Below are 26,723 nucleotides of genomic sequence, written 5' to 3'. Positions count from 1 at the left end.
CTCAGTAATTAAGACTCATACATTGCATAAAAGGTATGTGGGGATCTTTTGAGGGCTGAGATGAAGCTGTCTCCTGGGCAGGATATTGCAGCTGATCGACACCCTATAGCGACTGCACTTCTCTTCTGATGGTGCTTTGTTAACTGATGCTCTTTGAAGCATTTTTGTACACGTGCCCAGAGGCTGGTTTAAAGATAATGAACTGAATTATTATATATGGGGTTTGCCTAATGAACTGAATTATTCAGTTGGCACACAAGCTAGGAGGCTGCCAAGAGGCTGAAACGTTCGAAAGGTGAGCAAGTGCGAAGGGACTTAGGGAACGCTACGTGAACATCTTCTGTCAAAAAAAGTTTGCACCCAGTCCTCTGACAAGCCTGCTCAATGACTGACGGTATGAGGAGAGCCCTGCTACAACCAGTCTGATCCTCCAGCAGGCTGCACATGGATTTATCTTTATTTCCATGGGATTGTCTGTGGTTGGAGGGTCTGCTTTTGCAGACATCGCCGTAGGGTTCCCTTTGGCGTTGGCATTGAAGCAGGCTGTGATGTATTGCACGGCACTGGTCTGCCAGGCTGCCTAAGTTGAAGCTGGCAGCAAAATTCCCAAGGGAGCCTATATTCTGCACCCTCTTTCCAACCATACACATGGATGCATCTCTCTACTGCCAGGCCCATGGATCCTGCCTGACATTGCTCCTCTGGCTGGGCAGTGACAGAAGGAGGTGTGTTTCTAACAGGTTTATTTAGCTTTGCATATCTGCTTCAGGCAGAGGGGATCCTTTCACGCTGGGACGTGCACTCTCCTGAGGCTGCACTGCCAGCTGCAGAGTGACAATTGGTGCCATCAGCACAGGGAGGCTGGCAAAAACCCAGCTGGGAGTGTGATTTTTGGGGTGTGGAAATCACAGGCAGCCCCCATCACACCAGCGGAAGAAGATCTTTTATGCTGCAATTAATTAGCAAGCAGCAGCTCCTGTTCAAAAAAAAAACCCAACCAACCAACCAAAACCCCCACCCCTCATCCAACCTGTCAAAATCTTTGGGATAATTCAATTACCTTTGCCTCAGATTGTGCATAATTGATGAAACCTCAAGCTACAGGTATGCTTGGCATGAATTACATTTCCTGGTTTGAGATATTCTCCCCTTTCTGGGAATGTGCAGCAGCTCCAATCCACAGTCTGTCACTCAGCCTTGGGCCCTGGAGATCTGAATTGGAAGGATGAATAACATCAGGTTCTGGAGTTTTTAACAGAATGTGACAGTTTAATTAACTGAGCAATCAGCTGAAATATGACTTCAGGACATAGGTTGGCCAACATCAAAGACACTGGAGGACACCTCCCTAAATTAAAATAGTCAAAGGAGAAGAAAAACCAAACACAACCCAAACCAACAAAAAACCCCAAGCCTCACTCCCTGCTGATGTTTTCCCCCCTCTCTACAGCTGGAAAAATAAACAAGCTTGAATGTTTGAAGAGATCGAAATGGGATGCTCTGGTTTGGACAGGACTAATAGGAGACTTGGTTGATAGCTTGGTGTCTTCACCTCAGATAATTAATCACAGGGAGCTGCTCTGCTCAGTGACAGCACTCAGAACAACACAAATGTAACAAACCATGCTACAGGCCACTGCCATTTCTCACATCTTGGGGACAGGCTTTGAGACAGAAGCACACAACCAGCTTAAAAATCTATGTTTGAAAGGTTGTCATCAGCAACATGGAAAAAATGCTGGAATATTATTTCAGCCAAATAATGAGATGCCTCAGGCTTGCAAAATAAGCAATGCAAACACTAACTACTAGGAATTGAAGCCAGTGGGGGGCTGGGGGCAGAGGGAAAGGTGCAGCACATGCACACAGTTGTGCACAGCATGCTGCCATGGAAGCTAAAACCGAGCAGACACAACTGGTACCTTTCCACAGTAGGAGTGCTCCGAAACGGTGACCCAGCAGCCTCAATTACAGCCTTGTGTTTGTCTCTTTCTTTTTAATGGGCAAACAAGTGGCTGCTTGCACACATGCAATTCATTGCAGACCGGGGCTGTGGCTGACCTCAGTCCATTAGCCTTGATGGGGATGGGAGGGTTGCTCCCAGCTTCTCAAGTGTGAGGAGGCTTTCAAAGAGGGGAATTATCCTACAGCCAAGCCTGGCATAAATTAACTGATTTTATTAAAATGATGCAATCCCTCTTTGTCTCCTTCCACTCAGCGCATGCCCAAGGAGGAAAGTTTGTTTCTCCATGCCTGGTGGTTGGGCACAAGTGAGGGGCAAGGGTGAATGGGTAGGTTAAGGGTTAAAACTTGATGTGTAGTACAGAACAAAATTGGGGTGGGAACCCCCAAACCCTAAACCCTTCATTCCCAGCAAACAGACCTACGTTGGTGACCTGATGATGGTGATGATGATGTCTGGGCATCTGAGCTCTGGGGAAGGAGATGGGAAGCAGAAAGGCCCTCACAGCAGTTTCTGCAGCTCTTCCCAGTGCAGGCTGTTGCTCATGGCTGTTTCTGTGGTGCTTTTGTGCCACTCTGGAATTATTCTGATTGACTGACAACAAACTAGGTCCTCCCTACCTCCAGTCTGTCCAGGTGGCCTGGCCAGCACTGCGTGGGACTCGCCTCAGATGACCTCTCTCCAATTCACAGTGTTTTCCACAAATTCTTGGCCACTTATGGTGTTATAAATACCTGAATAAAACCAAGCTTTAAAAACATAATCGAGTTTAAAATAACTTTCTGTTATGCCTCCATTTATGCCTTCCCCCCCTTTTGTTTCCCTAAATGCCTCACAGTGTATGAGGAGTGATGCAGCACAGGACAGCAGTTGAGTATTTCTGTGGACCAGGGGCATCAGGGAAACACAAGGCTGAGTCTGACTTTTCCCCCCCCCCTTCAAAACTTCCTTGGAAGTTACAGGACAAGGAGCATGCACAACGTTTTTAAATGCAGGACAAAGACGCCGAGGCCCTCCATGGAACTCCAGCACTGCCCCCCAACACAACTGCAATATTTTATCCTGGAGTTTTTGTCCACAAAATCGTCAGGAAAGTGCAAATTATTTGCCCGTCGCTTCGCTTTTGGGGCAGCCCCGAGGAGCTCAGTAGCCCAGCTCCTGTCTGCCAGCAGTTTGTGCTCACACCAGGAGAGGGTGCCAAGCCCCCGGCTTCTGCGCTAGCAGCATCTGCAGGGATTCCACCAGACAAGTCCGGCTCAGGCAGTCCCTGCGCCGCCCGACTGAGAGGGCTGAGGCTGAACCCCCAGCAAACGCACCCCGGATCTGTAGAAAAAGCTCTTCACCCCCCGCCCCCCCGCCAATACCTTCAACTCTGTTGCAGCAGTGCCTGTAACCCGCCCGAGGCCACTAGTGCAAGATAAGTGTGGGGTTTGTTCTATTTTAAAGAGAATCTGGCCCTTCTGGCGTGCGGCTGCTGGCCGTGGGTACCACTCAGGGGGACAGCTGAGCTCCTGGAGATCCAGAAAATCCCCTGAGATCTGCCAGGCAGGAGCGTGAGAGGTCAGTTCGTGCTGCAAGGCGACCGGGAGGTTTAGCGGGAATAAACCCTGGCCGATCCGTGAAGTTTCGGACTGTCTGTTTTTAACAACAGTGGGAGGCGCAGCTTTTGTACCTGGAGTGAGCCCCGCTCCCCGGGCAGCCGCTCTGCCCCGCTCTGCCCCCAACACCTGGGACAATCCTTCGGGGTTCAGGGATACAGCTCCTACTGCCCGAGCGAGCACACCCCGAGGAAGCAATCTCCCAGGGAGGGGCCGTGGGTGCCTTTCAAGCCCCCTCCCATGGTGACACTCGAGCTGCGAGAAATGCCCGCAGCCCCCACGCTTGTCCCTGTCCGCGGAAGCCGCAGCATCGCCCTTTAAAAATACAAACGCGAACGGCAGGAAGAAAACGACCCTTTAGGGGCCGCTCGGCAGAGAAAACGGCGTAAACCCCCCCAAAACGTGCGCGCAGGTGAGGGGGGGGAGCCGCTTCTCCGCCCCTCCCGGGACCCTCCCCGCCCGTCGCGGGTGTCGCAACCGCGCCCGGCCTCAGCCGCGCCCCGGGGGAGGAGAACCGGGGGGGTTGCGGCGCGCAGGCAGCGCGCAGGCAGCGCGCAGGGGGCGCGGGCAGCGCTGCCGGCCCCGCGCCCGGCCCCGCCGGCCGCCCCGCGCTGCGGCGCCCGCCGATGCTGTCGGTGCCGGTACCGGTGGCGGGCGCGGGGGCGGCGCGGGGCGCGGGTTCCCTGCCCCGCCGGCGCACCATGTGCAGCGGCGTCGGCTGCTTCTGGGCGCTGCTCTCCGCCGGCCTCCTGGCCGCCTGCGTCGCTGCTTTCCTCTCCCCGGCCTGGCTGCTGCCGCCCGGCCGAGCCACCGCCGGTTTCGGCTTGCTCTGGCGCTGCTCCGGGCCACCCCGAGGCTGCCACGGTTCCACCGGCCCCGGTGGCTTTGGAGACATCCCCTCCGGTTCCTGGCAGGTGAGCGCCTCCCTCCACCCGATGGTCTCCCCAGCCTGTCTCGGGTTCCACCATCTCCCCGGTATCCCCCATCACCTTCCTGGCATCACCCCTGCCCATTCCTGGACTCCCCGCTGTCCCTCATCACCTCCCCGGCATCCCTATCCCTTTTCCTGGACTCCCCGGCATCTTCGCTGTCCTTGCCTTGCCTCGCCGGCATTCTCCATCACGTCCGCGGCATCCCCTTCGACGTGCCCTGGGCTCTCCGGCACCTCCCGCCCCTCATCATCCCTCCCACATCCCCCCTAGAGCTGCCCCAGTCTCTCTGTGCTCCTTGCTTCCCTAAGGTTACACCGTCGTCACCCTAGCATCCCCTGTTCTGACCCAACTTCCCCAGCATCCCCTAATGCTGTCCCCCAGAGCTGCCCCAGCATCCCTGTCCTGGCCTGAGCATCCCTGTGCTGCCTTCGAGTATCCTCTGCATCCCTCCATGCTGCTGTCGAGCATCCCCTTTCATCCCCTGCATCCTGCCATGTCCTGCCCCTGACCACCCCTGTGGGGCCACATCCCTCTTTTGGATGCTTTGCCACGCTTGGGATGCTGCATAGAACCACCACCACCATCCCCCCACCCCCCACCCCCAGGTGTTTTTGTGCTGGTTGCTGCAGCTTTAGCTTGGCCACAGTGCATGTCCTGGCTGTGACCCTGGCAATGCCACAGGTCTGACAGAGCCACCCTGCCTCAAGTCACCCCAGCCTGCCTGGGCGAGCTCCTGTGTGGGTGTGTGGGAGGGAGCTAGGGGAGAAATGGGAAAGGTTTGGTGCTTCCCAGTGAGGCACTGAGCACAGCTTGCTGGCTGAGTTTGCTGAGTGGGAGAGGAGCAGGGAGGTGGCTGAGGCTGCTGTCCCTGAGACATGAGGTTCCAGACACTGAGCCTGGACTGGGGAACTGTGGCCATTCCCTCGCCTGACCAGCCTGGGGTAATGTCCTAGCCAGGTTTTGAGAAGGAGGCCACGGCCTCCCCGTTTGTCCTGTGGGGTCGCTTGGGGTCACTCTGGTGCCCTGAGGGGACCAAAGAGCTGCCCACCCCTGCTGGGTGTGCATGAGGACCACTTAAAGCCCAGCCCCAGCATCCCAACACCCACTTGCCCCTGCCCTTCCTTCCTCCTCTCCTTTCCCTTCCTTTTATTCTTAGCTTCTTACCCTGAGGTTGTGGCTGCGATTTCACCACTGCTGCTCAGCACTCAGGAGCTTTGACTCGCTCCGGGTCGCTACGCTGCAGAAATCCCACCGGGAGGGCTCAGTCCCCAAGAGGTTGTAGCTGTGCCTGGCACAATGGGTGTCAGTAGTTGAGTTTCTCAGCCTGCAGCGAAGCTGTGCCCTTATCTCTCCCAGGCTGGCAGGTCTGCATGTGATTGCTTAATCCCGGCACGGTCCTTAAAACTGTCATTAAAAACAAGTATTGTGAACTGCAAAGGACAGAGGAGGCTGCATAAAACCCTTCCTATTTATACAAAAACGTGCAAAAATGCTGTGGTTTCCATCAGCTGCCCTTTGTGCAGCTGCATTTGCCAATGTAATTCAGATAAACACTTCCAAGTAATAACAAACTTTAAAGATAAGAAGTGAAGCTCAGCAGTGACTCATTTGAACAAGCTTCAGCTACACACAGCCTCATCTGACAGCCTCTGAAAACACTTGAGAGCCAGAATATAGCATAAAACAAAACCTCTGAGCCCGGGCTGAGCTAGGGGCAAATAATATCATGGCGTGGAGTGGAGGTTACAGGGGAGTGTGGTGACATGCCCTTGTCACCTTTATTGGTGCCCCCCAAATCATTGATGAACGACATAAAGTGCAGTCTGTTTCAGGAGAAAGTGCTCCCCTACCAGCCTTCTGCCACAGGGAGGATGAGAATACCTCTTGTGATGGGGATTTGATGGGGGAGAATATAATGACATAGCTCTGGCAGCTCTGCTAAGGCAGGCAACAGCTTCAGCTTTCGTGCATGAGCAGCCCTCTGCACCTGACCGCCTCGGTGCTTGGGATGGGGGGAGCTGGGCGCTGTGAGCCCTGACCACAAGCTCAAGCAGGAGATTCTTCTGCTCCTTCTTTAAATGAAAGCTGAGAGCCTAATGTGGGTCAGAGTCGAGGAGCTTTTGAGAACAGCCACCAGGGTTTTGCTGAAGTGGTGAAGGCTGGCAAGGAGGGTGTGAAGCTGTGGCTGTAGGGGGCAAGGGGTGCAAAAGGCACCGTGGGGATCGGGCTCTTTAGTGTGAAGTTGGTGACACATCTGAGGAGACACTGAGAGCACATCTGGGAGGATGCTGACAGCATGCCTAGGGAGATGCTGAGAGCACATCTGGGGAGGATGCTGACAGCACATCTGGGGAGGAAGCTGATGGCATATTTTGGGAGATGTTGAGAGCATAGCTGGAGAGGATGCTGACAACACACCCGGGGAGGATGTCCACCTGCAGGACACAGAGGATGGAAGCAGCCTGCAGCCGGGATGGCCATCCATGGGGAACGTTGTTCTTTTTGTTTCCTGGGACCTGCTTTCTTAGCTGCCTTCCAGACACTGCCTTGGAACTGGGCAGGGGGAGCCTTCAGCTCTGCAAATGATCCTTAACGGCCAGTTGTGTGTTTGCACTTGGGGGATTATGTTAATCATGCTACAAATGATGCTTTGAATCATGTCTAGAGGTTAATTAACATGCCTTTCTTCTCTTAAGGGGACCTTCATGTCTGCTTAGAGTTGCTGGCTTTTTTCTGCTTCCTCTCATAATTACTTTGCAGCTCTGTAATATCAGAGGTACCTTTAATTTAACCCTGTCAGTGCTCAGCCTGCTGGGGCTTTGCACCGTGCTCAGCATCATGATGGTGATTTGATAGGGTGGAATATAATAGAATGTCCCTGATGCCTAGAGATGTGGTGGCCAGGTTGTCTCTTGCAGGCTGAAACCTTGCAGGAGCTGATGGGAACTGGAGAGGGTCTGGCAAGAGGCAGGTGAAGAGAGAAGATGGAGATACTGCTCAGGAGCCATAGACAGTTTATGAGTGGAGCCCTTAGATGGACAATTAATAGGAAGGATGATTCATTAGGAGAGGATCTGGAGCTGTCAGGGCTGGAGGGGGTCATCATGAGGGGTGCAGGCATCATGCAGTGAGAGGATTGTTCTTGGGAGGCCAGCTGGTAGAGCTGGGAAAAACAGGTGAGCCTCTCAAGCTCTGAGCTGCTTCCCTACATCTCAGTACCTTTATTTCATTGATGCCAGCTCCCAGTGTGTGTCTGTGTGCAGAAGAGTGCTTTATCCAGAGCTAATTTATTTCCTTTTTCAGTGGGAGCATTTGGCTCATGGGTTTCTGTCTCAGCGCTGCTTCATTTCAAATTTCTATTTTTATTTTTCCAGATAGTCTCCAATTATTTTCAGGCTTTGCCAAGCATGTAATCTTAAAATAACAAAGAAGCTGATCAGCCTGTGGCATCCAGGTTAAAACCACATGGACCACTTGCCTCTGAAGCCAGCGATGTCCTGCTGGAGTAGCGCACAAAATAACCCACTCAGGACAAAGTAAAAGCTTTGCATGGCCCCAGGAGGTCCCTGAGTAGGTCTTTCCTGAGTTTTTGCCCATAGCAGGACTCAGATTCAAGCTGGTGAAAATGCACAGTAAACCTGCTTACCCTTTCAGTGGCAGAAAGGTTTCCTTGCCCTTCACTGCTGGTTTCTCACCGTGTCAGTTCAGCACTGCACTCCTGATGTCATCTGATGCTTGCCCCTTGAGGTCAGGTTTGTAGAACTACTCAGCAGCTCTGTTCCCAGTGAAAAAGCACCTGGAGTGCTCCTGGAGATGGGAAGATATTTGGAAAATCCATTGCTCCTCTCCTAGCAGAGTCTGGCACAAGAGAGAGCTGAGTGTTGTGGGGGTCCCTGTCTGGCGGCGTGACCCAAGCAGGCAGCCACCACGTGTGAGCCTGGCTCTTGGGGTGAGCCTGGCTCATGGGCAGAGCCTGCCCTGCCTCTGGAGGCTGTGTCAGGCCAGAGTGATAATTTGGAATTATCAGGAAATCAACTTCTGGCTCCTCATCCTGAGAACTTCCCAAGAGAGCAGATCTTCCCCTGTCCACCAGTTTGATTTTTAATTGCACTTACACAACCTTGGCAAGAGGCCTAAGTGCTCAGCAATTCCTGAAATCACTGTCCTCCCCTTCATGCTTATCACCTTGCAGCAGGCTTTAGCTCCTTTCATTAGCCACCCAGAGTTTCTGCTCTACTTTAACTCAACAGAGAACACCTGATCTTGGGAAACCCCTTAAATCTGGGGCTGTGGCCTTGTGCTTGGGTGCCCAAATAGCAAACCATAACCAGGACTCACTGAACCAGTGAAGCACTCACTACTAAGCTGGGCTGAAATGGGTGCTGAGACAGGACCAGCTTACTGGTGGGCCATGGAAGGTCAAGTTGATTGAGAATGCAGACAGGCTGCTCCCAGGATTAATTCCATCAACTCTGCTCTCAACGGGAGACAGGAGCTGCTTTGTTTAAACAAAGGCTTGGAGAAGTGGGTATTAGCCATGGCCTCACTGTCTGGGCTGCAGGACCAGGGGCTGGGCAGCAGCCAGGGATGAGATGTGGCTGCTGATGTCACTGATGGGCCACCAGCACACAAACCTGCTCAACAAATAGCAAGTCCTGACCCCTGTGCCTCGGGAAGGGCATTACCTGGGGTGCATCAGAGACATTCTGGGCTGAAGTCTGAATTTTCCCTTTGCAGGGCCCAGAGCAAGAGTCTGGCACAGAGTCATGGGGACAGGGCAGAGACATTTTGGTGGTGGGACATTCCCTCCATCATCTTGAGCCTGCAAGTTCCACTCCCTTTGGGCTCCTCTCCACTGATTTTCTAAGGCAAAGCCAGCTGGGAGAGCTTTGTGACCTGCAGGGCATTGCCCAGCCCAGGATGATGAGCCCAGCTTTGCTGCCAGGACTGGGAAAGGGCTTATCCCACAGAAGGATAATAACAGAGTGCTAGTAAGAAGGTCTGATCTGGTACCCAGTGACAGCACACTGCTTGCTGCCTAATTAAAATTTCATTAAGTTGGTTCTCATCCCTTGATGGAGGTCACAGACACACCATTGATGTGCTAATGTCTTACTTTTTCCCTTTTTTCCCCCCTCTTTCACCACTATCCATCATCCTCTTAGATAAAGCAGTGCCATTAGGAACTGCTTTCCAGCATCCCCAGCTGCAAAGGCACTGAAAGAAAGACAGCCATAATTCATCAGACATATTATCTGTCCCTTATTTTCTCCTTAATTAAAAAGCACACACTTCTTTTTTAATCCTTTGGCTTGGTTTGGGCACTAACCCCTCTGGTATTTGTGTGGAATACTCTAATTAGCTTGAAAGCAGGAAAGCTACCTGAAAGGCCAGGGCTGGTTGAGCTCTGTCTGGGTTGGTTTGGGATTGGGTTTTTTGTGTTTGTTTTTGTGTTGTGGTTTTTTTCTTTCCTGAATTTTGTGCATGAGAAGGTAAATCTGGGGAGAGAACCCCTCCTGTATGTGCCACACAGAAATAGGTCCCCATCAACTAAACACTTCATCTGAAGGGGAAGAAAGGAGGACTGGAGCCTCCTTGCCTCCCCTGCACCTCTGTCATAGAATCATTAAGGTTGGAAAAGACCTTTAGGATCATGGAGTCCACCTGTGCCCCAGCCCAAAGCACCCTGGCTCGGGGGACTCAGACATCAGCCACCTCCCTGGCAGCATCGTGCCTGGGGCTCTGCTTCACTACCAGGCTGGTTTAGGGAGGTTGGATCTGCTCCCACTGTTCCCATCGGATGACGCCAGGCACTTCCCAGTGCTGCTGGGCAGAGGATAGCACCTGCATAAGAGCAGGATGGAGAGGGAAGATCAAATAGGAAGGAGAAGGCTCTGGGATGATGCCAAAAGGAAGGTAATTGCTGGGGAGGAGGAGAGGAGGACGTGCAGGATCCTCTTCCTGGCCGTTGCTTGAATGCTGAGCAGATGGTGGCTGTTTGTTGCTGTGACTCTGTGGGGGAAATATGCAGAAGCTGTGAGGCTTCATCCTTCCCCCTGTGCATGCAGTGTCTCCTGCAGAGGGGTCACCTTCCCCTTGTGCCTGAGTGGATATTCCTGCTTTGCACCAGGACTTCTTGCACCTTTGCCCAAGGAGAAGGCACTGCTGTTATGGGTGCAGGGCAGTCTTGCCCTGCATAGTGTGGATGAAAGCAGAAGAGTTTTGGAGTGAAGGACCTGGTGGCCATGTGGTGCTGGTGGTAGTGTCTTGTGGGCTGTGGGGACAAACAGAGACCTGGCTGGGGTAGAGGGAAGGCATCAGTGTCACTGCTGCCCTGCAAAGAGAAACCAGTCTATCTGCACTGATCCTTTCCAGCTCTCTTGATTTGACTGCTCCTCCTCCACCAGGAGCCTGGCCAGGGGCATCTTGAGCCATAGGGAAGAGCCAGATCCAGTTGCCAATATCTACATCTGCTTCCCAGCATCAGCCCTTGGTGTGGCTTCCTGGGTCCCTGCCAGCACTGCTACAAATCCCAAAGCCCAGGTCCCCACCAGAACCTCTGTCCAGTGCTGATTATTTTTTGACAAGGTTAACCACCCTGGTGTCCATTCGGTTTCTGCCTCTCCAGGTTCAGCACTTTCCAGCTTAACCCCAAAACATATTCCCTAAATGAATATTCAGTCACACAGACCTCTGATGGGAAGGGGTTGCATGTAGAAAAAAAAAGGTTTGATGCATTTTGCTCCCTCTTCTCTTACAGCTGCTTTTACAGCCCGTTTCCCCCCAGGTCATTCAGGGTTTCTGAGAGCTTTTCTGCCTCAACAGACACCCCCAGAAAGCCAGTCTGTGACCTTCACTCCTTCTCAGCCCATGGCTTGATTTCCTAATTATCTATTTGTTTTCTCCCCACATTTGCAAAGATGTTTGATCAGGCCTGAAATACCCAAGCAGTACCAATAGCTTGCCTTCAGCCTACTGCTCCAGGTACTGAGGGGCACATCCAGGATGGCAGCTGTTGGGAAGGCTCAAGTTCATGTTCATAGAGTCATAGATTCATAGAATGGTTTGGGTTGGAAGGGACCTTAAAGATCATTCAGTTCCAACCCCTCTGCCAAGGGCAGGGACACCTTCCACCAGCCCAGGTTGCTCAAGGCCTCATCCAGCCTGCCGTTGAACACCTCCAGGGAGGAGGAATCTATGATCTCCCTGGGCAACCTGTTCCAGTGTCTCCCCACCCTCATTGTAAAGAATTCCAGTTAATAAATGGCATTAATAAGCTAGTGTGCATTGTGGTGTCACCTGGCACACAGGACATGATGGCAGGAGCTTTGCTAGCTTGGTTTATCTCCAAGCCAAACACCAGGTACCACTTCTCAGCACTCACTTACTGGACCAGAGTTTTTTCTGCCCTTTGCCCTTTTCCCTTTAAACTGTAAAGATCATGGATGAGGGCTTCCCAAGATGGGTGAGCCTTCTAAAATCTGTAATTAGGGGCACGAAGTGATTCTCCCCAAGATGGTCATTGTGTGGCATTTGAATTTTGATTCTTTTTAGTGACTGAAACAGCATCATCAAGAGATTTACTGCTGAGTGACTGTCACAGCCACAGCGTGTGTCAGATCTGTAAAATATCAAAATAATGGGTAGGGGATTGTTGTTAAGTGGAATTTATTGCACTGCACAAAGGCATGTTTACAGTCCCACCAGGGGACTATTAATTTGTTTGGGGATAAACAATTAATCTCTCTGGGAGTGGGAGCAGAAAGCCTGATGGGGTTTTATGTCTTTTCCCAGCGTGCTGGATGCAGGATAGCTCACAGCCTTGGGCTGCTGGGTTCCCTAGGGGGACTCTCCTGGGGAGGTCTTGGGTCTGTGATGCCTGGGAAGAGGCAGCTCACCAGGCAGTGGGGTCCTGCTCCTTCCTGGCCTGTTTGGTACTGGGAGCTGTGCTCTCTGCTGTGATGAATGAGCTTTTTCCTGACCTGCCTGGGCCAGGCTCTCTCAGGGGGCCTCGACACATCCCATTTGTTTCCTTCTCCTGTCTATTTTTGGGTTTCAGCTTTTGCATCCTGTTTCCTGCATGCTTTCATTTCTGCTCAAGATGCAACAGGCACAAGCATAGAGGGGAAAGAGTCTGCACAGTGGAAAGGGTTTTTAGCTGCTACTGTTTGGTACCTTTTCTCCATGGAGTTCTTCAAACATAGTCCTTATTTTTCTTTGGAAGTGGCTGTTTGACCTGCAGGTGTGACTCCAGTACAGGGCAGGAGCACTTGAGATGATTCCTGGACAAGGCCCTGGAAATGTTATAATAAGAGCAACATTTCTGGTTTACAAGAGGCCTCAGTTCCCTTTCCCAAGCCCTGTCTGGATTTGGTAATTTTTTGGCCACCACTGTGCACACCAGGGTGCTTGCTGGCTCCAGAACCCTGCACTCTTGTTTCTGCCTGCATGACCTGTGATGGCAGGACCCAAACCAGACCCAGCTCCTCCTTCAGTGTGACACTCACCTGCAGCCATCCTATTTGTGCCTTTTTTTCTTGGCATTCTGTCCTGAAAAGTACCTTTGCACCTTCCTGGAGGGATTAGCAGCCTGAGTGACTCATAGGTCGTTTCCAGCAGGAAGTGTGAGTTTTTAGGGGATTTGCACTACCATAATTAAGAAGAGCCTAGATCATTAAAAATAATATGCCTCACACAAGAGAGGAACCAGCCTGCTTCACAAGACCCCTTTCTGCTGAAAAATTCATTGCTCTAAATAATTAATGGTCCTCACAAAGCAGGAGGGTTTTGCATGTTGCTGGGTGGAAGGTGAAATGCAGATGCTGGGCAGAGTAATCTTTTTCTCCCTTCTTTTATGAGTCTGTATTTCCTCACTGAGCTGCTGCCCTGGGAGTGGTGGGGAGCAGGGGTTGTGGCTCTGCGCTGGGCAGGTGTCTGCATGATGGGATCACCCATCTCAACCCAAACCCCCTGTGTCTCTTCCAGACTATGGATGGGACAAGGCTGCTGCAGGTGTCCCAACCTCATCTCTGCTGTCCTGAAGCAGCATTTTTCTCTTTGGGTCTTGGTGGCTTGGAAGGCCCTGGAGAGGAGCAGATCCCTCTGCTGCCATAACCGCTGCCACAGCAGCTGCTCCGTTTCTCGGGGGGGCTGTTCACAGTGCCTTGCCTTTCACACTGCATGGCAGGAATTCATTTATTGCTGGGGCAGCATCTGCATTACTTGTGTGGGGTATAAATAGGCTGTAAATAAGATGCTGATTTCTGTGCACAGCATTGAGGGAAGCTCTCTCACTGGAGTGTCAGGGGGTGCTCATGCTCCCCTAGCCTGTCCCTCACCAGTACCAGTGTTTCTCTTTTTGGAGCAGCAGCAGCTCCTGGGTAGGACCCTGCAGAACACAGCTCTGCCACCATGGCACCAGCCAGTTCAGCTCCTAAAAACTATCTCAGCAGTAAATAACAGAGATAGATGTAGGATAGAGCCAGAGCTGTGGGGCAGAACTGCTAGTGCTGGAGATTTGGGTGGGTTTTTTAGCTGCTTGGACCCCACATAGCCATCACAAAGTAAATCCAATTCCTTTTCCTCCCCTTTGGCCTGCCTGTGGTTCCTGCTGCATAACTTGCATTTGGCAAATTATTTACTCCTGATTTGTAACTCCTGTGGTGAGGGGAGCAAATGGAAACATGTATTGGGCTTGTTCCTATAGTAACCATGGCTGTCCAAAAGCTCAGATATAGGGAGGAAATCAAAAAGGCAAACTGCATTTCTAACCAGAACGGCTCAGCAGAGCAAGAAGGCTGAAGAAGGGCAGGTGGAGGTGGGACCTGAGCTCCTTAGGGCAGCTCCTGCACAGGTTATGAAGATGAGGCTTGTTAGGAAGATGGGGCTGGGACCTGTCTTACAGCTGTACAGCCTCAGGGAGCCAAGACGCTGACATTACTGCAGGGTGACTCACCAAAGCCAGGAGCCTTGGCTGGAAATTGCTGTGAACTGACAGGACTTGACGTGGCTGCTGCAATGCCAGGACTCAGGTGCCCTCATGCTGCTTGAATGCTGCTGTGAGTGGGGTGCTCAAGGAGGAGGCAGCCCTCATGGGTCCCCTCACTGCTGCCAGCCACACTGTGCCCCTGACTGGGCTGGCCTGTGCCCTCATTGCTACAGGGGCCATCTCACTGCCAGTGTCATCCCATTAGAAGAGGTGGAAATGCCTTTTGAATGGAGACAGAAACAACAACAGTGCAGCAGCTGGGTGCCCATACCCCAGGCCAAGCTGGTTTTGCCATAAATTATCACTGTTCCCAGTTCTAGATGTTGATGCATTTTGCATCTTACTGCTAAAACATCAAATAACAAACCTGGCTCCACCCCAGGCAGGTGATGGCAGGGGAACAGGCTGCTGTGTGGCCTCCCCTTTCACTGCCCCAGTTCCTGAGGAAAATTCTGCCCATCAGGCACTCCTATAGCCACCAGTGCCCCAAAACATCATCCCACAGCATGAGCTGGGTTTGACTAACAGCCCTAAATGGCCCAATTGGTTGCAAGAGAGGCTAAATCAAAGGCATGGCTGCTGCAGGCAAAGGCCAGTGGAGCTTCTGGAGGTGAGCTGGTGGGAGCAGCCTGCTGACACGGCACAGGCTGGCTGCAGTGAAACCTTTCAGCAGCAGGTTCCCCACCGTGGAGCTTCATTGGCAAAATAACTTCTAATTGCCAGGCTTGCAGGGGCAGGCACCATCATGAGATACATTTCAGCTCTCAGTGGAGGCACTGACACGTGTCACAGGCATCTAATGGCACCTGCATTAGTGACTTAGCCCTTTGTGCATGTAATGTATTTGCTATTCTCACCACAGCCTGAATACTCATAACCCCTGGGAGCAGGTGACAGGTGAACCGCAGGCTCAAGATGTAACAGTGAATTTGAGAAACAGAAAGGAGAAGGTAAAAAGTGAGAGAAGCCACCCACAATAGGCCCCCCCTTCTTACACCCAGAGAAGGAATAGTGAGAAGGTGTCATGGAGACGGGGTGGGGGCTCACCTTGCTGACATGCCCATGTGTCCTTTCAGACAAGCGCTGTGCTGTGTGCGGGTGGCTGTGCCCTGCTGGCCCTCAGCTCACTGCTGGCCATCGTTGCCGTCCTGCTGCCTGGTGGAGCCTGTGAGAGAAGAGTCTGCACCCTGGCTGGCTACATGCAGACAGCAGCAGGCAAGTGATGGGGACTTGGCTCTTTGGGGTGGAAAGATGGGGCTTCCCTGGAGCACTGCCAGGCCATTCACAGCATCCTAGATCTCTCGCAAACCCTGACTGACACTGGGATAGAGAGAGGTCCTTTGCTTCAACAATTGCCTCTTGTATCCATGCCTGGAAAGTCTATTGACAATCAGCCCCCCCCAAGTACACAGGTCTGGGGCAAAGAGCCTGGGCTGCAAGTCCTGCTCACAGTCCCCTGCTCAGGCTCTTTGAAGTTTGCAGTCAAACTTCTGGAAGGATTTCCCTCTCTGAGCCTTATACCTGAGATGGGCTGTGGGCAACACTGTCCTGTATCTCCCCCTGGCCTGCTTGATGCTGCATTTGTTTATATTTCCATTGCAATTGCTTTGTGATTCTGCCTTTGTGAAGTGCTGATGCAAAGGGGAGGAGGCAGGCAGCTGGAGAATGTCGATTCCTATCCTGTGCTACCTGTGGAGGGACAAACCCCACTTGAGACCAGTCTCCACTGCAGGGAGCCACATCTCTGGGAGCTGAGGTGTTGGACTAAACAATCCCAACTGGACACGAGCCATGACAGAGATTAAACCACCCATTTGTGTCTGTGCCCCAGAATAAACTCATTTCCTTGGAGAAATCCTCAGGACCAGCCACACTTTGTTATCCTCCCAGCAGCATTCAAGCAGCTTTGGGGGGAAATCCTGTTACACACTCTCCTCACCAGGGCTCATCCCATGGGAGCCGATTTGGGAACAGATGGAGGGGCCTGGCTCTTTAGCCACAGCTGCTCCAGCTCAGCTGGGCTGTGGGTTCACAGAGACAGTTGCTCCATCCCTTAGAGGCCACAATTTGGGAATTCCCATCCCTATCACCCTGTATGTTGGCTGGCAGCTGTGGCCAATGCATCCCTTGGGTATAGGACACAGGATGGAGAAACCCCACAGTGTGGGTCACTGGGAAGTAGCTCAGGGTGGCCTTGCAAAGTGGTCCCCCACGTGGAGGATAAGTAGGATGGAAAGGGATAACCCTGCATTACCTTTGCTCAGGGAGGTGGCACACGTCTGCTGTGTCTGGCTCTGCAATGAGAGATGAGCAGGTCCAAAGAGAGGGATTAGGAAGAGTCCCTGGAAAGGAAACAGACTGTGGCAGATAAATACAAATGAGGTGCTCTGAGGGGGTTTGGTAATATTGAACAGGCTGTAAATAAACTGTAGGCTCTAAACGTTATTGACAAATGAAAATTTACGGGTTGCATCGGAGGAAGCTAATGGGCTGCTCTGAGCCCTGCTGCTGCCTTGCTAAGTGTTTTGTATCCTGCTTTTTAATTTTGATTCGCTGTGGATTAATTCCCATGCAGAGCCAGGCAGCCCTGAGTCAACAGAATTAAATGGTTTAATGTATTTGCATTCAGAAAGGCTGCCCTGCCCCTTTCGGATTTCTCTCACTGTTCCCCACCCTCTGCAGGAGGAAGCTCCTCATTAGAAATCATCGGCAGCCAGGTGACAGTGAGAGGAGCTCCTCCCCCAAAATCACATTGTCTCATGGAGGAAAGCAGGGATTTTAGGGTAGATGGATTTGTGAGGGAAGGAAGGAAAGAACAAGCCCATGAGGTTTGGTAGAGCAGCTTTCTGATGCAGAAGCAGGCAGCTCTGTCAAGGGACCCCCTATAAAACCACCATGAGATGCCAGCAGAGCAGTGGAAAGGAGAAAGGGACCACATTTCTCCCAAACCTCAAGTTTTGCTGAAACACAGCAGGGCCCAGAGGCACTTCTCTCTGCCTGCCCTGACACTGGCCCTCTGAAATCCAAATTGTGCTGCTATTTCTCCATCCCTCAAAAGCAACTCAAGGTATTTTTCAGAGCACCAATGACACAGATAAACAAGCTTAGTACTACAAATGAAATCAGGCACTCTGTTTTCCTAGTAAAGATCCAGGTGCATTCAGCCAGGAGCATGGAACATACCATAAAATGCATGAGCAGAGGGACTGGCAGAGCTAGGATCAGGCTCCATGCTCTATCAGAAAGATGCCCTGAGCCACACGTACACAGACGCAGGTGCAGAGGCCAAGCTGAACCAGAATCAATCCTGAGAGCAGCCCTACAGCAAGGGGCAGTCATCCTCATGTGATGTCTTTAACACTGTCCTACTAATTTTTCAAAGATCCAGGTTGTGCCTCTTCCAGCCCCAGACGGAAGGAAGGAAGGGAGGGAGATAGAAATCTCACGCAGATAGAGCGGAGCACTAATTGCAGACACAGACATGCCATCAGGGTTCAGAGCTGGGCTAATTACCACCATACATTGAACACATGATTCCTGATGGCTGGCATCCACCCCTTTGAAAAAAACCAACACAGCCACACAAATGACAAGAGGATGATCCCTAATGAAAGAGTAAATGAGCAGCAGAGCGACTGGGGAGGATGGGAAGGATAAAATCCAGAACATTTGCTCAGCTCTCAATGCCCTACAAGCAAAGCTGTCTCTGAGAAATTAGTGATGAGGCTCACTGCCTAAGCATGGTGCCAGCTCACTAGCACAAGCTGACCCCAGCCCCCATTACTTACTCCAGGGACAGGGAGTGCAAATGGGTGCACAGCTGAAATCCTGCCACAGCTCTTTTCCAGCAAAAGCCTCTTTGATGGTGTTTTAAAAATAGGAGTTAATTCCAGGAAGAAATATCTCCTGAAGGCAAGGGCTGAGAATGTTCTCCAGGGCTGGCTGTGCCTGAAGAACCTCTCAGGTGGCTCCCAGCTGCTGTACCAGGAGCCTACAGCTTATAGCTGGACATGACAGTTTACCTCTGCAAAGCTCTCCGACCAGTTTTCAAGGAACTGCCAGTGGTGAAGCTGCTGGAAGAAACACAGGGCCATCACAGCATCTTGGGCACCAGCTTCACCCATGGGCACCAGTCATTGATGCCCAGGGCAGCCCCAGGGCTCTGCTCTGAGCTTTCACACATAGCCCACACCATGCCCAGCAGTGCCACAACATTGTGGGAACATCCTAAAGGCCAGGGCTGCTGAGAGCCAAAGGAACCTCTGCTGGGTTTCTGTTTCTGCACCCTGGCCCAGCATCATCTATGCTTCCATGGGAATGGCCTTTCCAGGGCATAAGGCTCACTACTAGTGGAAACTGAGCTTGCAACCAAAGCTGAGCAGACCCCATCAAACAGCAGCTGTGGGCAGCTTTCTGCTTTTGTGGCAGTAAGGGCAGGTTTAGAGGTCTGCTGTTGGATTAAGCTGCTGGTGACTGCGCTCTGGCACCAAAGCCAATTGCATCCGCTGCTCAGGAAAGGCAACAAGTCTTTGCAGGGGGGCAACAGAGATTAGCAGTCTCTCTCCACAGTTCCTTTTGCTACCCTAAAAACCCCCATTAAAAAAAAAAAACCAAAAAAAACCCCACCAAACCAGGAAGGTGTTGCTTTTGGGAAGCTTTTCAGGCTCTTTACTAAAAAGTGGTAGCCAACCCATCAGTGGTTAAGAGCTGGATCACCCCCAGCTGCCCCATAGCTGCTGATCCTTTCCCTAATCTCTGAGATGTGCCTGACAGGAGGAGGCTGCAGAGCCTTGCACCTCACTGAGGACACAGGCACACTGGAGCAGGAGGGAAGCCTTCAGGGAGAGTTTTGCTTTCACCCCACGCTGCTCACTGTCTAATCCTACCACCATCAATTTACTGCTTAAGACAAACCCGGTGCTGAGGGCAAATGATCCTGACCTGCCTGTGCCTTTCTAAGGCTCTTTCTGTTTCAAAAAGCAATTTCCCATCATCACTGCGACAGAATCAGAACGGCCATAAGACTCCAGCAAGACAGGCAGAAACTCCCAGTTACACAATTCCCTTGCTGAGCTGTGCTTTAAGCACAAATTTCATGGTAGTCCCAAGAGCTTCTTCCTGCAAAATTTGATTGCATTCTGCAGCCAAGATGCCTCTTACTGGCAGAAGCAGGGTGGCATTACAGAGTCAGTCACAGCTTTTGGTTTGTTAAGCACAATGCAGGACACTCTGTGCCTTTTGAAGTAGTTAAGACAATGATCATCAGGTAAGAACACAGAAAGAGGGAGAATTGTTCATTTTCAGGTCAAAGGGAGTATTTTTAAATGTGTCATTTCCCCAGAATTGAAAAGCAACCCAGAATAAAGTGGACTGTGCCATTCCCAAGAGAAGGCTCTGCAGGATGATTGGGATGCATGGCAGGTCCCTGGGCAGGAGGCTGCCCAGTTTCTGTGTCTCAGTGTTACTTAGGAAGGCAGTGTGTGGTCACTGCCCCCATTGTGCCTCCCATCCTGCCCTGCATCTCAGCCCACCCTTGGGATCGATGGTGCCCTGGTTTCCCAGCTTGTGCAGGCTCTGAATGGCAAACAGCACTGTCACCCACGTCCATATTGATCCTCAGATGGGTATCGATCAGCCTGGGGACATATAGGTAATGTGTAATTAGTATCTTAGATAAAAATAGTACCAAGAGGATGTACAACCAAGCTGCCTGGGTACTCCAACCCTTTGCTAGCATCTCTGTGGTGGCAGCAAATAGAGGGGTCATAGCTGCCTGGTAATTGCTGACCTGCTATTAAAACCACTGTGAAAGTCTCCCCTCCCCTGCTGCCATCATCACCATACAAGGCAGCCTTGGAGTGCTGCCTGGTGGGGCAATAGTGGAACTGTTGCCATGACTTGGGAAAGTGCTGCTCCTCTTGCCTCTGTGTGTTTTACTCTGTAGCTCAAGTGCTGTGTTTTTAGGGGTGAAAGATGCTGTGATCTGACAGATCTTCACACCCATCATAGCCCGTTGGGGAAGGTGCTCTGCCAAATATCACCTTCTGATGCTCTAAAGGACTTGTGGCACCAGCAGCTGCTGCAGGTGCTGGAGAGCAACGTCCAAGGGTGTTGCAGGAGTCACAGGACAGAGAGGAGGCAGCATCACAGCACAGCCCCAGTAGCACCTGTTTGAGATGACATAAATGAATCAGACATATGGCCAAGACAGGGCAACAGGTTGGGGTTGGCTGGCCAACACTGAGACTGACACAAAAGTGTTCAGGGGTGGCGAAGGAGACAAAGGTTGGAGCTGGGCTCAGACCCTGCAGCCTTTCCCACCCCCTCCCACACAGCCCAGGCTGGGAGCCGACCTGCAGCCAGTTTCCTGATGTGTGTTTTCGTGGCCATGGCACCCAGCAGCCCCATCCTGTTGACACTGAGTGTTGTTTGTCACAAGACAGCCCTGGAATTTGGAAGAGGAACTTGGCAGCAGAGGCTGGGTGGGGAGCAGCACCCTGTTGCCCAGGCACTGATTTGATTTTAAACTACCCAGACCTTCCCCCTTTCTTGTTTTAAAAATAACATCTTGGCTTTTATCACAGAGCTGATGTGGTCCCTCTTGTGGGGCTTAAAAACATGCTCAGGCCTGATGCACTGACCCTGCTGGCTGTGTTCCATCACCAGAGCAGCATTAAAGAATATTGCCATTCACAAAGGTCCCCCAAAACTGCAAGATTTGGCTAAGCAAAAGGGGAAGCACCAGAAATAGAGCAAAGTCCAGCCTTGATGCAAGGTGCTCAGGCATGAAATTAAAAAGAGCAGCATGAAACCTGAACACAGAGATGGGTCCAAGGGCAGCTCTTCTGTTTCCCCCTTGTGTTTCTCTGGGGAGAGCAATGCTCCTATCATGGCTGGGAGTAATTGCATGATCCTCATCACTGCTCAGTCCTCATGGCCATTTTCACCCACTCCCCTCCATGTTTCACCTCTTGTCCTTGCAATAGAGACAGCAACCAACAATGTCAGAAGCCCCCAGTTCCCTCCCTGGTGCAAGGCATTTCCCCTTGCTTTCTTTAATTACATTAGCAAAGTTGAAAAACTGCCTTTGGCACATTATTATTCAGGCAGTGAACTCTCACTAATTCCTGACACAACTAATAAATATCTGATGGTAGGGGCACTGGAGAGGGAGCTCTGTCACAGCCCAGCCCGAGAGGTACTTTGTGCCGGTGCCAGCGTTGCTTATGCCTGACTTACCTCTGCTCTTGGTGGTTTTTTCTCCACGTGCAGTGATGTGAATCACCTTTAGCTGCAGGGTTTTTTTGCCAATTTGCTCCAGAATTCAGCTTTGTAAAAAGCCCAGTGAAAACCATCATGATCATAGACCTTGGGCCGTTGCATCCTGGAGCAAGGACTGCTCTGAACCCTGTGGAGATGGTAGGCACCAGCACCAAAGCCCAGATGATGTTATTCCACCAGTTACTACATGCTCAAGAATTTGATGAACTCCTAGGTTAAGCTCAACCATTAACTTTTTTTCTGTCTACCTTCCAGCTGGGAGGTGTCACCTGGGAGGATATTGTAGGGGAGCAAAATGAGTTTGCCAGATCCACAGATGGATGGGCATGGAAGTGGAACCACAAACATCAGCTCAACTTCAGCCTTTCAGTAGAGGAAATTTTTCCTTCTGCTGAAACAGTAATTTCTCTGTGCTCACTTCAGTGCATACTCACAAATGACAGATCATCTTGGTTCCAGAGCCATTTTGTGATTGTATTTTCCAAAGCTAAAATCTTCAGTGGAGAGCCAGACCATTAAACTTAGCGTTAAAAGGGAGCGGCGCTGGCAGCTTTCCTAACAGGCAGGCTCCCTGCCACAGGTTAAGTGTAGATTAGCCTCCCCTGGGCTTCCAGCTCATTTCATATGAGGTGCAGAGCTGCTGGAGAAGAAGGGACCAGAGCCTGCTTGTGCTGTAGAGGAGCTGAGCCCTGCTTAACCCTTGGTGAGAGAAGCTATGGATTCACTTCCTTCTGGCTTTTCTTTCTTCTGCCTACTTCTCAAACTGTGCTTTGATTTTCTTCAGGCATGGTTTTGCCATGTGGCACAAACCTGCTAACTTGGCGCCTTTGCCCTCCCTTCAGGCTGAGGATGTGGTGCTAGCAGCCTGCTGGTGCCAGGAGCAGGGTATTTCTCAGTAGCCCCATTTAGAGAATAAACCAGCCATGTCCTTTCATTGGTATCTCAGAGAGAGGCAATACGTTTCCAGCAGCATCAGTGACAGAAGCAATATCCTTTCATTGCTATCATTGGAAAAGAGCAGGTCTCTACTGCAAGAAAGAACTATTTCACTTGTACAAAGCATATTTTCTATTCCCTTAAACCTGGGGAAAGCCTTGTCATATTAATATGTGGCAGAATTGCTTCTCTTTTAACAGTTCTCCTAGGGATTTGAGTTTAGACCAGTTATTGCACTTGGATGCAGTAACAGCCCATAAAAAGTGTGCTTAATAAATAACAATGTGTTGTAATAAATGAGAACAACAAATACCAAGTGCCACTGGGCCTCCAAAGCTGTGCCTCTGAGGAAATACAAGACAGTCCCAAGGATCCCAGCACTGTGCCAGAGCCATGAACTTCAGTTTTAGGGGGAATTTGCTTCCCTTCACCTGTGACTCTCCATTCAGTTTACAGGCAATTGCTCCTTCTTCTACAATGCAGGAGGGTTACTCCCATTCTAACATTTTTGAGGTCTCAGCATGCTGCTCAGGAGGACTCTTCAAGCAGTTCCTTTCCAAGCAGGCTCCTTCATATGAGTTTTGGGGGAGGGATGGCTTTGATTATGCTTCATCTTTCATGGAGCTTAAGCGTGCTGGTTGGCTGTTGCAGGAGAAAACCTCTTCACAAGAGGATCCCTCTTCCCTTGCAAAGTCAGGTGCAGTGCAGCCAGGTCATCACAAACCATATCCTGCAAAGCTTCAGAGAATCTGCCGTTTAACAGATGTTATTAGAAGCTGCCCAGCCCGCTTGTGGCATGCCCACAGCACTGGGAAGAAGCACATCTCCTTATCTCCTTGCTGTGTGGTTCTGTGCTTTGGCTCATAAACAGTTTAACTTTTCTGCCCCTGGCTTCACTTATGTTTGTATTTGCTGTTGCTGGAAGATGGCAGATCCTTGCAAACCCCCTCCAGGGCCACCTGAATATTCTCCCTTGCTGTGGGGAATGAAACTCCTAACTGAATCTCATGCATTCTGAAGCAATTGTGTAGAGGTCACATCATCTTTATTGACTCATCCATCTGGACTGAGTGTATAGTCTAACACAGAGGGGGAAAAAAGCCTCCCCATCCTCTCTGATGCTAACAGGGAGCTCGGGATTGTCATGGCCAGCCTGCAGTTCAATCTGCTCAAGAGAAGAATGAATGCACCCCTTCATTTCAGGGAGCTTTGGTCAATGCCAGCCCTCTCTCTCTGTGGTAGATTTTTTGGTCAAGTTAGGATGTGCTACACCAGTATATTAGCAGCATGGAAGACAGACTCTGGCCTTAGTCTCAAAAGCTCGCTGGCTATAATTTAACAGGCATCTATTTGAACATGGAGACAAGGACCTGTCAGGACACAGAGCAGGGCAGTATCTAGCAATGAGAACAGCACTAACACACTGCCCTGAAACTGAAGGCTGATGTCAGTTTAGGGTGAAGCAGTGAGCCCCTAAACGCCTCAAAATCTGTTCTCCCGAGATTAGATGAAGCTCACACTATCTGTAAATCCACCTGGGAAGTCATTACTGGGCCTTGCTGTTGCTGTACAGTGAAGATGTGTTGGTCTAGCCTTGGAGAGCAAGGTGATAAATCTGCAGCTGCTCACTGCCCTTTGTGTTGCAAATTGGCCAGGCAGTTAACGGCTGTGTTCATGCATCAGCCAGCCCTGCTTTGAGGGAAGGCATGAACAGAGGTGAGATTTCCCAGAGAAAGGAACTCTCTTTCCAACATTTACAGCCCTGGCTGACTGGCAGGATCTTGGCTGCCTAGGTCTGACCCTTGGGTGGCATGTGGAGCATTTCAGTCCTGCCTAACTGGCTCTAGAGGTGTATTTTGGCTTCAGCACCCTGAAGAGCAGGCAGGCAGTGCTGGGTGAGCCGAGGAGCCAGCCCAGAGAGCAGACCTGTCCGAGGTGGCACTGGGCCAGATCCTGCTTCCTTATTGCAGAGTCTGATAATGCAGGTTCTGGCAGAGGGCTCTGTCCTTGTGTGGGCACCGAGCACAGCTCCAAGTGAAGGGCTGCTTGGGAAATGTTGTGCTCTGCCTTCCCATCTGAATCTGAATTGTGTTTCTCTGCTGGTAAGGAACAGATCTGCTAGGAGAAGAAATTTACCCCGCAGTGAGTGTAAACACAGATGGAAACATGGAGAAGCCCTTTAGAAAGTCAAGACAATAAATCTGTTGCAAAGAGTGAACATCTGGGGCAGTGAAAGAGCAGGTGGAGAACTAGCCCAGGAAAGGACAGTGGTGCTAAGGGATAGCTAGCTGGTGAGAGGCCACAAACTGGAGAATGGTGGAAGTGTTGAAAGTGGGGAAATTACCCCAAAGAGCAACAGCAGGCTCCAGGAAGGTTACAATTAACTTTTTCTGATATTTTTTTAAAGACTCCATTTCTTTTGAGTCCTGTGATTCGCATCCCAGGCACTTCAGATGGATCAAGTTGGTAGGCTTTTCCCCTGAACTAATCTCTTTTGACCTTTCCAAGGCAGCACACAAGGGATGCAGCTCAGTGACCCCTCCAGCTGCTGGGATAAGCAGGATTTTGCTCCCTGGTTAGGCAGCATTTGCTGTGCTGCAGTAGCTGCTCTGTGCATTGCTCTGGAAGGGCAGACCTGGCATGTTCACATCACTGGGAATCAGCTTCACGCTGATGGTTTGGTCAGCTCTTTGGGTCCAAGTCAGTGCATTTTCTGTGCTCCACAATAAAAGCATGCCTGGATAAAGGCCTTAGTCCTGCAGGGCTTTATTTGCTTGCCTAACCACAAAGCTGAAAACATGGCTAAGCCTTGGATGGCTAAGGAAATGTTAAATTGTCTTCCTCTCCCAGCCATAACCTTGGCAGAAGCACAGCTCTGGCTGCTGAAGCCCATAAAATGAACAGCCCCTGTTGCTCCTGATAGGGGTATAAAAATATAATTACTTGAAGAGTGACTTACGACTCAGTGCAACAAGGATCTTCTCCTTTTTGATTGAATTACGCAGCGGTATTCCTCCAAGACTGGAAGCAGATGGTGAGCTCTGGCCAGGCGTTTAACAGCCTGAGTTACTGCCTGGAGGGGATGGAACTGAGCAGGGCTCCAACATGCCACTCCTGCCGTTCTGCTCACCTTGGGTCACCATCGTGCTGTATTCCCCAGGACAAGAGAGATTGGAAGGTGGGGCAGGATGATTTGCAGCAATGGATGGAGATGTGGAGCACATCCAGTAGCAGTAGACTTGTTTTGCAGCAGCAAAATGCAGCTCAGATGGCAGCAAAGGAAGGCAAAACTTTTGCTTCTGCAAACCACTTTGGTCTTGCATAGGCACATTGTGATAGCAATGCTGATGTGTGGTCTGTCAGCACCTACCTCATGGACTTGGGAGGTGGCAAGTGTCCTTCAGTCATGCAGGGGAGCTCCCCACCCCTCTGGGCCCAGGAGGAGGATGAATGAAGGCAGGGAGTCCCCTGGGCAGGGTTGGAACAAATGCCACTGTATAGTTTCTGCCTCACTGCTCCTCCTGCCCCTGTATATCTTGAGCACATCAATAAAATCAAGCAGACCATTAGCAGCACGTCATGTTATCAGCCATGGATGTGGATGCTGTGCATTAGGCAGCCATGCAGCCTGCATTTTATGAAGTGAGCTGCTCATACCACTGCTGGGGTTGCAGCGATTATCACATCCCCTCACAGCTGGGTGATGCTGCAGCTTTTATGAGCTAGCCTAAATCAAAGGGCTTTTCTTTTTAAAGACAAATTAACACTTCTGCCCCTTTCTCTGTTTTTGAATGGCATGACAGCCAGCTGATTACTAGGTGAGACACCAATCTTGTTGCCGAGTGGTGCCAACTGCATTGTCTTCCTGATTATTTTTATCGAATAAGCAAATGTTCTTTCAGAGCTCTGAAGTCCTTAGGCAGGAGACTGATTTTCTGCTACCGTGATCTCTTTGTCACGGGTGGGTGATGTATGAAGAGGAATTGCAAATAGCTGTTTACAGCAAGCAAAGTCATGGAACAGCC

The 26,723-nt window shown here is 51.0% G+C and overlaps 1 protein-coding gene and 1 long non-coding RNA gene across 2 annotated transcripts in view; one reads left to right on the top strand and one right to left on the bottom strand.

The window, feature by feature from the left end:
• Positions 1-1,322: 1,322 nt before the first annotated feature.
• Positions 1,323-15,781, bottom strand: LOC137449339 (uncharacterized). The gene is made up of 5 exons (XR_010989354.1): positions 15,529-15,781; positions 12,669-12,787; positions 8,140-8,300; positions 5,658-5,897; positions 1,323-2,712 (listed from the first exon to the last, which is right to left on the bottom strand). It is a non-coding gene; the product is annotated as an uncharacterized lncRNA (long non-coding RNA).
• Positions 4,188-26,723, top strand: part of LOC137449338 (LHFPL tetraspan subfamily member 7 protein-like) — a 62,011-nt gene continuing 39,475 nt past the window's right edge. The window contains exons 1-2 of the mRNA XM_068154741.1: positions 4,188-4,475; positions 15,558-15,696. Of these exons, the coding sequence (XP_068010842.1) occupies positions 4,188-4,475; positions 15,558-15,696 (427 nt within the window). The remainder of the gene's footprint in view (positions 4,476-15,557; positions 15,697-26,723) is intronic.

Source organism: Melanerpes formicivorus, unplaced genomic scaffold (assembly GCF_026170545.1).
Source record: "Melanerpes formicivorus ecotype bairdi unplaced genomic scaffold, bMelFor1.0.p_v2 SCAF_29, whole genome shotgun sequence".
Taxonomy (NCBI): Eukaryota; Metazoa; Chordata; class Aves; order Piciformes; family Picidae; genus Melanerpes; species Melanerpes formicivorus.
Note: the sequence above shows the minus strand (reverse complement) of the source record. Positions and strands in the feature narration are given on the sequence as shown.